This window comes from Perognathus longimembris, chromosome 7, assembly GCF_023159225.1.
Source record: "Perognathus longimembris pacificus isolate PPM17 chromosome 7, ASM2315922v1, whole genome shotgun sequence".
Classification (NCBI taxonomy): domain Eukaryota; kingdom Metazoa; phylum Chordata; class Mammalia; order Rodentia; family Heteromyidae; genus Perognathus; species Perognathus longimembris.
Window position 1 is genome coordinate 67,121,872 of NC_063167.1, and position 12,846 is coordinate 67,134,717.

Genomic DNA, 12,846 nt, shown 5'->3' on the forward strand with positions numbered 1-12,846 from the left:
TCCATTAGCAGAAAGCCTTGCCATATGTGGTCAGAAAAGCTGGGACTGTGTGAACCCTGAAGTCCTGGCACCTACTCATCCTCTGAGAACACTCCTGTGGGCTTCAGATACAGCTAGCCCCTTCCTCATTGCCACCCCGAGACCCTGCCTCTTATTCCTTCACCAGAAACTTCCCTCTTCTGGGGCTCAGGAAAGCAGCTGTCTATCCCAACAGGGTGAGCTCAACTCATCTTGGGCTATTGCTTAGCATAGTTGTTGGTGTGTGTGTGTGTGTGCGCGTGTGTGTATACACACTTGCACTCAATCTGGCAGTTCTGTCTTTCTCCTTAGCCAGATTTCTCGACACCTCATGTTTACACCACTCCTATCTTGAACAATAACAATAATTCTATTGTATTATTGTGCTCCAGACACAGTACTAAGTGCTAATGCTGATTCATTTAGTCTTCACAACCCTATGAGACAGCTAGTATCATTTATTGACATTTTACAGATGAGGAGATCATAGTACAGAGAGGTTAAATAGCTTGTCCAAGGTCACACAGCTAGAGATACAAAATTTATGTTTTTTTGTTTTTTTTTTTTACCTGAAAGTAGGAAGTCTACAACTCCCAGAGAAACAGACCCACCTCCAAAATTCCTTCCCCAGCATGAGGCAGATTACTGAAGTAGGGGAGTGATTGTAAATAAGGGTAGGAGCCACTTTTAGGCACACGGGAAAGCTTCAAAAACTAAGCTTGAGCAGAGCAGCCCAGCCTGGGAAGCAGTGCACAGACACACATCAGCCTCGCATGTCTGCAAAGAAGGAGCTGACTTTGAGTTAGGCTGCTTCTTACCCTCTCAGTCCACACAGTGACAAGCTTGGCAAATAGCGGTCAGAGCCATGGGACTAAAGAAGAATCCTCATGTGTGCACAGTTTGGAAAGGAAACACACACACACACACACACACACTCACGAGTCGAGTCATCAATAGAGCACTGCCTTTACATAAAAAAATAGCCCCAAATATACCCTGAGCGTGAAGGCTTTCACACACACACACACACACACACACACACACACACACACAGAGCCAGGGCCAGTACAGTGACTGAACAAATGCCTCAGCTGTGCCAGTGGCAAGACGAGGAAATCTAGTGCCCTGGCAGCTCCTGACTCTCAGTTCCTATTTAAAATGTCTGAATTGGGAGCATCGACAAGCTCCCAAATTAGCTTTTTAAATAGAAACTGAGAGTTAAAGGAAAAGCGGCCGTGTCATGGGGGAAAAGCAAGTGAAAATCCCGGCCAGGCCAGGCCACAGGCAGAGAGGGGGGGAAGGTGGGACAAGGTAGTGCTGGAAAGAAGCAATGGAGGGCTGGTGGTCCCCGGAGGCACTGGCCAGTCATCCAACTACTCCAGTCCAGGGACCTCCTTTCTTAGCTGACTTGCTCTCTACTTTCCAGGTCACCTGGCTGTGGGGAGTGCTGTAAACAAAACTGGCCTAGACGACAAGTCTCATATTTTCCTCTATACTTTGTAGATGAAAAACTATTTCACCTGGACCCTGAGATGTGAGCCTGGAAAGAATGGGAGTGAGAGAAATATCCGATATACCTGCCCCCGCACTTCTGAAACGAGAGATTAGAAGGTCCATGAGGTGACCATTGCCCAACTAGTTGGCCACTCCGGGGTATATGGAGAGCCTCAGCTAAGTGTCCTCTGAAACATCTGAGCTTGGGGGCAGACCTAGTCCCTGAGGTACCCTCAAAGCCTCAAAGCAGTGGTAGGGACTGCAGGAGTTCAAATCGGGGCAGAAATAAAATACCGAGTTCCAACTGTCCCAGGATGGAGTGGAAGACCAAAGGGAAATATTCCTTCTGGGACCTGACAACCCACAAACCTTCTCCAAAAGGTCAGGGAAACTAAGTAGCACTTCCCCAGAGGGGAGGAGAAAAGGATTAGTGCCTGGGCCTTCTCTGAATTCTTCCTTGGTCTGCCAGGGAGTGGCAGTGTTGTTGATCATTATTACTATATGCAAATCAGTATGCAAATGCTACAATGCTTTGGGACTCCTGGCAAATGCTAATTGGGCCCACATCCACCTCTTGAAGGGCCAACTGGGCGCCTTGCAGGCTAACACTTACACTGAAGGGAGCTTTAAGTGGTGTGAAAAAGTGGGCTCCATGCTATCAGAGGCCCACAAGGGCTGGGACCACAATAAGCAACCCCCACTCCTTAATCTCGATCAGGGCTAGGGATTGGCAGAAGCCAAGTAAACCACTCTGGATTTAGAAAAGTCATTTTCCAGAGGTGGGTCTAGAACTTCCTTTGGCTAGCCCATCCTCACCCTTGTTGCATATTGCGTCTCTCTTTGCATTTCTCTTCCTCTAAGTCTCAGCACACTCTCACATCGCAGATCGTCCAAGCCAAGCATTCCGGTCCCTGCCAAGGCATCCAGCGTCCGCCTTCTGAGAGCCAGGCCGAGATCCCAGGATTCCCAGCACCAAAGCCAGAGACACTGGGAAACCCGGCTCCGGTTAGCTCTTCAGCTAGGGCTGCGTCCTCTGCGTGCCATCGCCCTGAGGGTGGGCACCTGGGCTGGACACTCCGCCCGAGGGGCGCACACCAACCTCTCACACCCCCCATCCTGGGCTCAGGCCTTAAGAGGTGGGGATCTGAGGTCGTCCGGGAGTGGGGACCTAGGATCTGGGCTGGCTCTAGGAGGATGGGGACCGACGCTGCTGTGAGACTTCACGCTCCCAAGTCCAGTTTCTCGGGGTAGAAGAGCTCACCCTGACCTTCGATCTTGCCCCCAGGCTCCACTAGGGGAGCGGCTCTGAGGCGGGCTCTGACAACGGGATCTCTCCAGCCTCCCCAGCGCCGGTGACATCCCAGGGGCAGCCAACAAGCTTTCGCGGTGATCGGCTCCACCTCTCCAGGTGGTCGCCTGGCCTCAAGCAGGTGCTGCTGCCGCCCGCGTGGACTGGGAGCGAGAAAAAGACGCTCAGCTCGGCGCAGACGCCCCACGCGTGCACACGCCGGCGCTCCCGGCCACCTCTCCCGAGTCTCCTGTCACACACGCCCCGAACTCACGCTCACGCCGTACTCTCGGCTCCTCCCCCACCCCACGCCAAGCTCACCTTGCCACGCTCACCACCGTGCCCACCCTCGCCGGCACACGCGCTCACACCCGCGTCGCCACACTCCTCCACCCCCAGGCACACCCTAGGATTCCTCCACTCGTCCGTGAGACGCACCAGGCTGTCTCCCCGCCCCCCCCGCACCCCTCCCGCTCACGCGCGCGCCCCTCACACACACACAGTCACACTCACACACACCCTCGCGCGGAGTCACTCCCCCTCGCACGCCCTCGCCCCGGGCACCCTCCCGCGGCGAGGCTCCGGGTCCTCCTCCTCTCTCCCTCCTCTGCCAGGAAGCTCGCCTCGCTCCAGCCGGGCCTGGGGGCCGCTTGGCCGGCGGGGATCGGCTGGGAGCCGAGGGCGCAGCCTCTCCGCCTCCTCCGGACTCCCCTCCCCGCCCCGCCCGCGCCGCCGCGCCCCCGCCGCCTCCCGGGGAGAGGGCCCTCGGAGAGGCAACCCGTGGCCGGTCCGGCTCCGCTCCGTTCCGCGCCGCCAACAGCGGGGGCAGTGATCGAGCCAGAGAGAGAGCCGGCGAGCCCGGGAGCGGAGCGGCGAGGCGGGGAAGGGACGCGCAGCCAAGCCGGGGCTGGAGCAACGGCGGCAGCGGCAGCGGCAGTGGCAGTGGCGGCGGGGGAGGGTGGGCCCCGAGGACCGACGGACGCACGAACCGACCGAGCGAGGGAGGGAGTGAGCGAGACTTCGCCGGCGAGAAGGAGCCGCCCGAGCGGCGGCGGCTAGGCGCTTCCCCGCGCTGCTGGGCGCTCGGCGCCTCGGCGGTCCCCCGGGCTCCTGGCCGGCCGCTGCTTCCTCGCGCGCGGGGCGCGGGGCGCGGGGCCTGGGGCTTGCTTCGCCGCAGGTAAGAGGGACGCGACCGAAGCCTTCTGGAGCTAGCAAGTGCGAAGAGCGCGGCTCCCACGCCTGTTGCTCCAGCTGCCCACGCGGCACCCTCCCACTCCTGCACTCGGGTGGGTGGGCGCTGGGGCGCCGGAAGGATTGGGGGTGGGGCCGGTGCCTTGGGGGAAGCAGGCAGCCGGCCTGGGGGCGTCGGTTCCCTGGGCTGTAGAGCCACCTCTGGGCAATGAGGAGCTGTGAGGTTTGGGGGTGGGGGTGTGAACCTCTGCCCTCTTTCCATTGGCCTATCTTCCATCAGGGGTGCTAGAAGCAGCGCCCCGGGATCTGGCTGCAGGTGGCGAAGGCTTGTTGGGTCTGTGCTCTTTGTGAGTGGAGAAGAAGAGAAATGGCTGAGAGTGAAAGCACCTAGCGCTTTGGGGCGCTTCTCAAAGTTCTCCAGCCGGGAGCCTGCGGTGTGCCTTCCAGGGGTTGGGGGCCATCCGTTAGGTCTTTGAGCTCTGCGCGAGGTCTCTAAGTGACTCGGCTGCCTGCCGGGCCCTGGGGAAGAGATTCCAAAGACAGGCTTCAAGAGGTGCTTACTCTGGGGGTGGGAGACTGATGCATCTGGGCAATAAAGTTACCTGGAATCAACTCTATACCTCTACTTGTTTAATACAGGCATTTGAGTCAGGACCAAGACGTTCTGCTTTTATCCTGGGCAGCCCCGGGATATAAGTCAGCAACAGGCTGAGTGAGGCTCCAGACCTCGAATCTTAAAGCAGAGAGAAGTCTTGATGTGTTTCTTAAGAGAGAACGTCTGAACTTTCTCGGGTCCTAGGTTTGTAAGATCTGTTTCTAACAACAGTGCATGTATGTGGCTGTAGTTTGCATGAATGTGGGTGATGCATAAATTCATACCTCGTTTACTGTTACTTCAAGAGGGCCTGGAAGTTTAATCGATGTAGAGGGGATACATGCGAATTCAATTCAACGCATGTGTACATTTCCCGTGCGGACACATGTGAGCACATGAAAAGGAATTGGTGTTTTTACTTTTCCTTGTCTCTACTTGAACGCAACAAGATGCAAGTATACAAAGGACCCCCCAAAGGAAGAAAGATTGGTGGCTTGTTTGTTTTTGTGTTGAGGAGACAGGGGAGAGAGAGAGAGAGAGAGAGAGAGAGAGAGAGAGAGAGAGAGAGAGAGAGAGAGAGAGAGAGTTCAGCAAAGTGCCCTGTCCAACCTAGGAGTGGCACTGTGGAGAGGACGCCTGTGTCCCAGGCCTGTGCCCCCAAATCACCAGCTTGGTTCACCTTGTCATACCTTCCTAACCCAGTGTGTCAGACATGGGAAAAACACCCTCCACTTGCATCTTGCTCGCTTTCCCCTGCTCCTAGACAGGCCTCACTCTGGGCCAAGATAATGATTTAAGATTATGAAAAGTAAGTTTCCAGAAACTCCCCACTGAGGTTACTGAAGGGCTGACCTTGATGATGTGACCATTTCATAGCTTTGAAGAGTAGATGGCAAATCGCGGGACAAGCTGTCTATTCACTGTCCAATCCATTCTGCCCATGTTTTGGTCTTTTACTTCCAAAACAGAAGCTGTTCAATGGAGTAGCTGATTTTTTTTTTTTAAGCAAGGGGAACATGGTACCCTTCCCAAGATTTTTCACTTTTGTCATTTTCCAAATTTACCTGTTTTAAATGTCTCTTCCCAGTGCCCCTCCCTGCCAAATCTTTCTCACTATCATACACTTTTGCCCCCCCCAAAAAAACAACAAAAATAGCTTCAGATTTTTCATTTATAGCTTCAGATTTTTCATTTGTAAAGTGTCCACGTCCTAGTAAAACCTTGGCATTTGAGGCATGTGTGGTGCCATTGGCTGGAAATGGGGCCGCCAGGAAGTGTTGGTGCTATCAGAGTGAGCACTGAAGTGAGCTATGAAAAAGCCCTGCTTGAGCCTGGGACATGCCTGGGAGTTGTGTAGTGGGTATGGCTGGCATGGCCTTGGACATGGTATCTGGTGTGGGATACTTGTCAACCTTTTCTAACATGTACATATTCATGTATGCATGCACGTGTATGTACACATGCATAAACAAGTATACAGGGAGTCATTGCTCTAAATGTACAAAGAAGTAATTGCTCCCCTATTGGTAACTTTTACCAGAAGGACAGATTTGGAGCATTTCCAGGCTGTAGAAAGAGCCTTGTACTTGCTTGTCCTTCTTTAGGGAGGTTGTCCTGAATTAATTCATGGAGTAAAGGTTTGGCCCTACAACCACAGACTTAAGATAGAGTAGTGATTATTTATGCCTTCTCCTGAACTCTCAACTACCCACCTGAAAGTAGTTTGTAAGATCATTTGGCCCTTGGAAAAAAGGAAATGGCAAAAGGAGGGGCCTCAGCCTGGCAGGTGCCTCCACTGGGGCTCAGGAATCAGATGGACCCACACTGTGAACATGGCAAGGGAAAGGCATTATCCTGTCAGGGTTCAGAGCCATGGTTCTGGCCTGGCTAGGGTTCCACAGGAGATCTTGGATATTCCTGACTCTGCCACTTGACACCCCCCCACCCCAATCTCTATGTCTCTGAGTTCTATGATGGGATAAAGCCAGTATATTAAGGATTAAAGGTCCAGTGCCAAGTCTGTGTCCTAACTCCCTTTACTATCTTGGAGGATAACCAGGGATTTGGTGAGTAGACCAAGCCTCAGATCGCTTTGGGTTCCAAGTGACGCAGGTTGTGTGCCCAGTTCTGGGCACCCGCCTCATCAGGAATTCCCAGAACTCCCTCTGCTGAGATGAAGCTCAGGCTAATTGCATCCCCACAGCAACAAGCCCAGATGCTCTACTTCCCACTTTACATGGGCAGCTGTCATGCAGCAGTCTCTGTGAGGCCTGAGCTATTGCTTCAATGTCTTGGAGCCAGTGGTATTGGGGATTCTTTGAACCAAAGGGCCCTCTGTTGCTTTCTTGTCCCATTCTTTCATTTTGCAGATGAGAATGCTGTGGCCTAGACAGCCAGTCCCTTTTTTTCCAAGTTCAGCATAGAACTGAAACTGGAATGCAAAGCTTGCTAAGCCCTTGCTCTCTGCTGCCTGGGGAAGTTGGGGAGAGAGTCTCTGCATCCTACCTCTTGTGTGGGGGCTGTCAGCATTTGACTGCACCTTGGTCAGGAAAACCATTTGGCCATGAGCTGATCAATGACTGTTTGAAAATTGTCAACACCTATATCCATGGGACTTAGCCAATTGGAAAAAAAAACTTTCTAATTCTTGGTCTATAACCTATAACCTATGAGAAGAAAGGTCATAGGATTTTTGTGGAAATAAGTTAAACAATATATGTAAAAGTGCCTAGGACAATGCCCAGAGCATTATCAATGCTCAGTAAACATTAACTAAGTCAGAGTTAGAGTCATCTGTGGCCAGTGTTTAGCTCATAGGTTTGTTCTCAGTCCCCTTGACCCTCTGGCAACTTAGCCATGTATTAAGGGACTGGAAACTCTCCTAGTCCAAAGAGAGCATGGTTTGTGATAAGGGTGAATTTATTGCAGAAAGACACAAAATGCAGGAGATGTTTCCACATCCTCCTGTCAGTGGTATGTGGATTACCCATTGCCATGGATGAGTGACCCCACTCTTTCTCTGGTTCTCTCAGTTCCTGTAATCAAGAGCTCATCAGGCCCGTGCTGTTTTTCTATTCTCTGAGAGGTAACACTGGTAGGAAATGCCATTGTCATTCCCATTATCATCTGTATGGCTGAATCAACCTTTCTTTACGAGGGAGTAGAAGAACTTGAGAAAATCTCCTTTAGTGTACAGGTAGAGAAACTGAGGCAGAAAGTTCCTTGAAGACACTTGACTTGAGCTTTGGATTCATCTGTCTTGAGTTCACTGTCTATTTGCAGAGCAAATGTTCAATCTTGACAGTCCCTGAGATATATTAGCAAAGGATAATGTAGAATCAGTGGAACACAAATAATATCAGTAAAATAGGGTTTCTAGCTTGAACACGTACTCATGCACTGCATGATGCTACCCGCTAAGCTGTGGTGCAGAACTTGAGGCCCCATGACCTTTCTATTTAAAGAGCTTCATGAGGAATGGGCAGAGGCAGAGAGTGAGTGGCCTGGCTGCAATCTTGACTCCCATGTTAAGACTGCCTGCATTTAAATCTCCCTGCCAACTTGTTAATCCTTTGTAAAATCATTAAAACTCTTTATTTTTTCATCTTCCTCGTCTGAAAAATGAGAACTACAATGGCATCTACCCCACAAGGATTTGGGCGAGGTCAATGAAAATAGTCATGGGAGCATGTAATGTTATGACCAACATCATCAACACTCAGTAAACCACTTAGAGTGGAATCCCTGCCCTATAACCTAGGGCTTTCAGATTCATAGGCTGCTATACATCCAGCCATAAGCCTAGGGTTTTCCTTTTCCTTTTTTTTCCAGTCCTGGGGCTTGGACTCAGGGCCTGGGCTCTGTCCCTGAGCCTCTCTGCTCAAGACTGGCCCTCTACCACTTGAGCCACAGTGCCACTTTCGGTTTTTGAGTGGTTAATTGGAGATAAGAGTCTCAGGGGGACTTTTCTGCCTAAGCCAGCTTTCAACCATGATCCTTGGGTCTCAGCCTCCTGAGTGTCTAGGATTACAGGCATGAGCCACCAGTGCCCAGCTTAATCTAGGGCTTTCTTACCCATAAAATGGGAGACATAATAAATTCTTCTTCCTATGATTGCTATGAGGATAAAGTAAGATAGCTGGTAGAGAACTTTAGTGCATAGAGTTGATTATTGTCAGCCATGATTGTTAAAGAGACATGCACAGAGTATCTGGAATCCTGTCTAGAGCATTGTGGTTGCTAGAGCAGAGAGGTAAACAAGGTGCTGAGGGCCCAAAGGAAGGAGAGAATATCACAGTGGGAGAGATGGCATATCACAGAGAAGATGAACAGGTAGAATCCAACTGGCAAAGTGAGAGGGCCAACAGAGGAGAGATGGCTCAGACACAGCCAGGCAGGGTCTGTTCCTAAGCCAGTCTATGCTCTTGTTGCTGGAGGCTAGGCTGGGCACATGGCCTCTCAATCTAGAATGTTAAGCCAGGATCTATTTATGGAGATGCTGAGATTTTTGGCCAAGAAGTTTGGATTTTATTTTATAGGAGTAAAACACAATCAGAACCTGTCCAGTTTCAGAGTCATCAGGGTGGAAAAGTCCAGTGGCAGCTGAGGAGCGAGAGAAACCAGAGGAGCTGGAAGCAGGAGCAGGTGAAACAGTGTTCCAAGACTTTGTATAACAGGCAGAGAAAAAAAAGGAAAAAAAGGAAAACAACTCCAAGACTCTCCTCTGCCTCATTTATTTAAACAGAGTCAAACCAAGTAAATGCCAACAAGATCCAAATAATTCTGAGTTAGGAGTTGTTCTGTGTGATGAGTTTAGGATTATGGAGACGAGCGTGCCAACCCCAAACAATTTCCCATCACTGTTACGTGTGTTTCTGTGTCACCACATGTCTTCCCACAGATGGTATACATTTGGGGATTGCAGAGTCATTTCACTATCATCTTGAAAAAGCCAGATTTGGGAAGGTAAATCTGTTTCCCAAAGCCAAATATAGTTCTCCACACCACTGTCCTTTCTATCCATGCAGGTGATGGAGAAATGTGGTTCCTGGAGCTGTGGATGAAGGGATAGGGTGACCCAGCTTGGGAGGGATTTCAAAGGATGCAGTAGGGGCCAGGTGAGAGAGGATGGCATGGGAAGAAATACTGTTATGTAACTAGAGGGAGCTGTGGGTGCTGGGCAGATGGAGATGAGAGGGAAGAATCAAGGGAAGGCAATGGATGTGGATCAAGTTTCTCTGGGGAGAGAAAAGGACAATGTATGGAATTTATGTGGACCCACAAATCCAAGAAGTCCTTGTGAGTAAGAGGCCCTACCTGGCCTCCTATGCTTCCCCATATCTTCAAGCATCATGGCTGAGAAGCATTGATTGAAGATTGGGTTGTTAAGACAAGGAATGGGGTAAAGTGTCCCAAAGAGTAGCACTCTGCCAGAGAAAACCTTCTCCATGGGAATTGGGGTCAGGGGTCACTGTAGCGGCAGAGAATTTTCTAGAAAGGGGTAGCCCCACAATTGTCTTCTAGGGGAGGAATCAAAAGGATGTATTTACCTGATCTCCCTCATCTACACCCCATGTCTGATTACCCTGGTGGATGAAGAGTGAAATAAAAATTAGCATGTTTATCCCACTTTTAAATTCATTTAATGAGAACTCATTTACCCTCTCCCAATTTAAATTCGTAATAAACGCCATAACCTTTCAGAGCTGATTATTACCCTCCTCTTCACACATCTTCCTGTTAGAGAAGCTTTCCCTCCAAATGCTCCAGAGCCTTCCTGGAACCTGACAATTTGTCAGGCCATCAGCAACATCTGTTGATCTCTCCCTGCTGCTCCAGCCCCCAGGCTAGGTGCTCTCCCTGTGCAGGAGGGAAGCCATCATCCCATCTCAGCTCTGTAGTGGTTTGGGTTCTCTTACTTGGCCTTGGAGATTTGCTCTGTCACTCATCAGTGACCCTCTCCTGACGACCCTGCTGACCCAAGAGGGACTCAGCCCTTTTTCTGCGCTCTTTCTCGTCTTCAGGGGCTGCCGAACAAACTCCAAGCTGGTGTCCAAAGTGAGCATTTGCCCGCCCAAGAACTGGAGTCACCATGGCGGCAGGAGTGGCAGCCTGGCTGCCCTTTGCCAGGGCTGCAGCCATCGGATGGATGCCCGTGGCCAACTGCCCGATGCCCTTAGCCCCGGCGGATAAGAACAAACGGCAGGATGAGCTGATTGTCCTCAACGTGAGTGGACGAAGGTTCCAGACGTGGCGGACCACGCTGGAGCGCTATCCGGACACGCTGCTGGGCAGCACGGAGAAGGAGTTCTTCTTCAACGAGGACACCAAAGAATACTTCTTTGACCGGGACCCAGAAGTGTTCCGCTGCGTACTCAACTTCTACCGCACCGGGAAGCTGCATTACCCACGCTACGAGTGCATCTCGGCCTACGACGACGAGCTGGCCTTCTACGGCATCCTCCCGGAGATCATCGGAGACTGCTGCTACGAGGAGTACAAAGACCGCAAGCGGGAGAACGCGGAGCGCCTCATGGATGACAACGACTCTGAGAACAACCAGGAGTCCATGCCCTCGCTCAGCTTCCGCCAGACCATGTGGCGGGCCTTCGAAAACCCCCACACCAGCACCCTGGCTCTGGTCTTCTACTACGTGACTGGCTTCTTCATCGCCGTCTCGGTCATCACCAACGTGGTGGAAACGGTGCCCTGTGGCACGGTGCCGGGGAGCAAGGAACTGCCCTGCGGGGAGCGCTACTCCGTGGCTTTCTTTTGCCTGGACACAGCCTGTGTCATGATCTTCACTGTGGAGTACCTGCTCCGGCTCTTCGCGGCGCCCAGCCGCTACCGCTTCATCCGCAGCGTCATGAGCATCATCGACGTGGTGGCCATCATGCCCTATTACATCGGCCTGGTCATGGCCAACAATGAAGATGTGTCCGGGGCCTTCGTCACGCTCCGGGTCTTCCGCGTCTTCAGGATCTTCAAGTTCTCGCGCCACTCCCAGGGCCTGCGTATCCTGGGCTACACCCTCAAGAGCTGTGCCTCGGAACTTGGCTTTCTCCTCTTCTCCCTCACCATGGCCATCATCATCTTTGCCACTGTGATGTTTTATGCGGAGAAGGGTTCCTCTGCCAGCAAGTTCACGAGCATCCCAGCTTCTTTTTGGTACACCATTGTCACCATGACCACACTGGGGTAAGTGGGTACCAGTGCAGCGCTGCTGGATGGGGTGGAGGGGGGGAGTGGAACAACAAAGCACTGGACAGCAACATGAATGCAGATCGATTTCCCAAGAAGAGACCCTCCTCCATGTCTCAGGGGGGTAATAGCATCAGAAGCAGGAAGCACCTGAGTGATTTGTTTGGGTGGTGACTTCCTCTGAACTGATTCTGGGATGGGCATGTGTTTTATAAAAAGTAGGAAAATTAGTCCTGTTTCCTTACCTGACCGTGCATTGTGTGTGTGTGCAAGCTGCTTCCCCTCTTGCCTAACTTTTCTCTTCTGCTGCCACACATGCTTAAAGTTCAATGGCTCTAAAAGACACTGGCTGAACTCAGATTTTCTTCAAATTGAGGCACCCCTTTTCTTTCTTTCTTCAGTAAAATAGCAGCAGTTTTTACTTCTCAGACTGAGTCCGTGATGGAGTGACCTGACCCCCCCCCCCTGCATGTCTATGAGATGGTCTGAATGAATGGATTGTGTGATCAAACAGAAGGAGAGAGACAGGTGCTGAGGAAGGTCTCCGTGACTGTCTCCTCTAGCTCTCTGAGTTACCTTCTCCATTGAGGTCACAAACATGTATTTATGGTGCTGGGCTATGCACCTTTCCATCAGGGGAAGGGGCTCAGAAAGGAGATTATGGTCTTCACCCTAACAGGATTAGAGCCAATAAAAAGCAAGTTTATGGGGACATACATTTCATAGCCATTGGAAGCCACTGAGGCTAATACAAAATCCACAATTCATATGCCGGCTCTATATTTGCTTAGGCCAGGAAGCATTATATTGCTGATGGAGAATTCATGAAGCTTTTTATTTGGTCTTTGACAATTCAGGTGGTGGCATCCTGGTGATTTGATTTTTCCTGGCTGAAACCCTGTGGTGGTGGTGGTGGGGTGTCCGTTTTTCCATAGCACTGTGTGTGTACTTATTGGGAATGACTGAGCAGGTGAGGGGACCTTTTAAGCTGATTACATTTACCATTCTTCTCTGGGAGAGAAAGGGAACAGCGCGAGCAAAAGCAGGAGGGGTATCATCG

The 12,846-nt window shown here is 51.3% G+C and overlaps 1 protein-coding gene across 1 annotated transcript in view; it reads left to right on the plus strand.

The window, feature by feature from the left end:
* The first annotated feature begins 3,766 nt into the window (after nucleotides 1–3,766).
* The window catches only part of Kcnd3 (potassium voltage-gated channel subfamily D member 3), a 229,546-nt gene continuing 220,466 nt past the window's right edge, over nucleotides 3,767–12,846 (plus strand). The window contains exons 1-2 of the mRNA XM_048351745.1: nucleotides 3,767–3,977; nucleotides 10,610–11,783. Coding sequence (XP_048207702.1) covers nucleotides 10,678–11,783 — 1,106 coding nt within the window. The 5' untranslated portion in view covers nucleotides 3,767–3,977; nucleotides 10,610–10,677. The remainder of the gene's footprint in view (nucleotides 3,978–10,609; nucleotides 11,784–12,846) is intronic.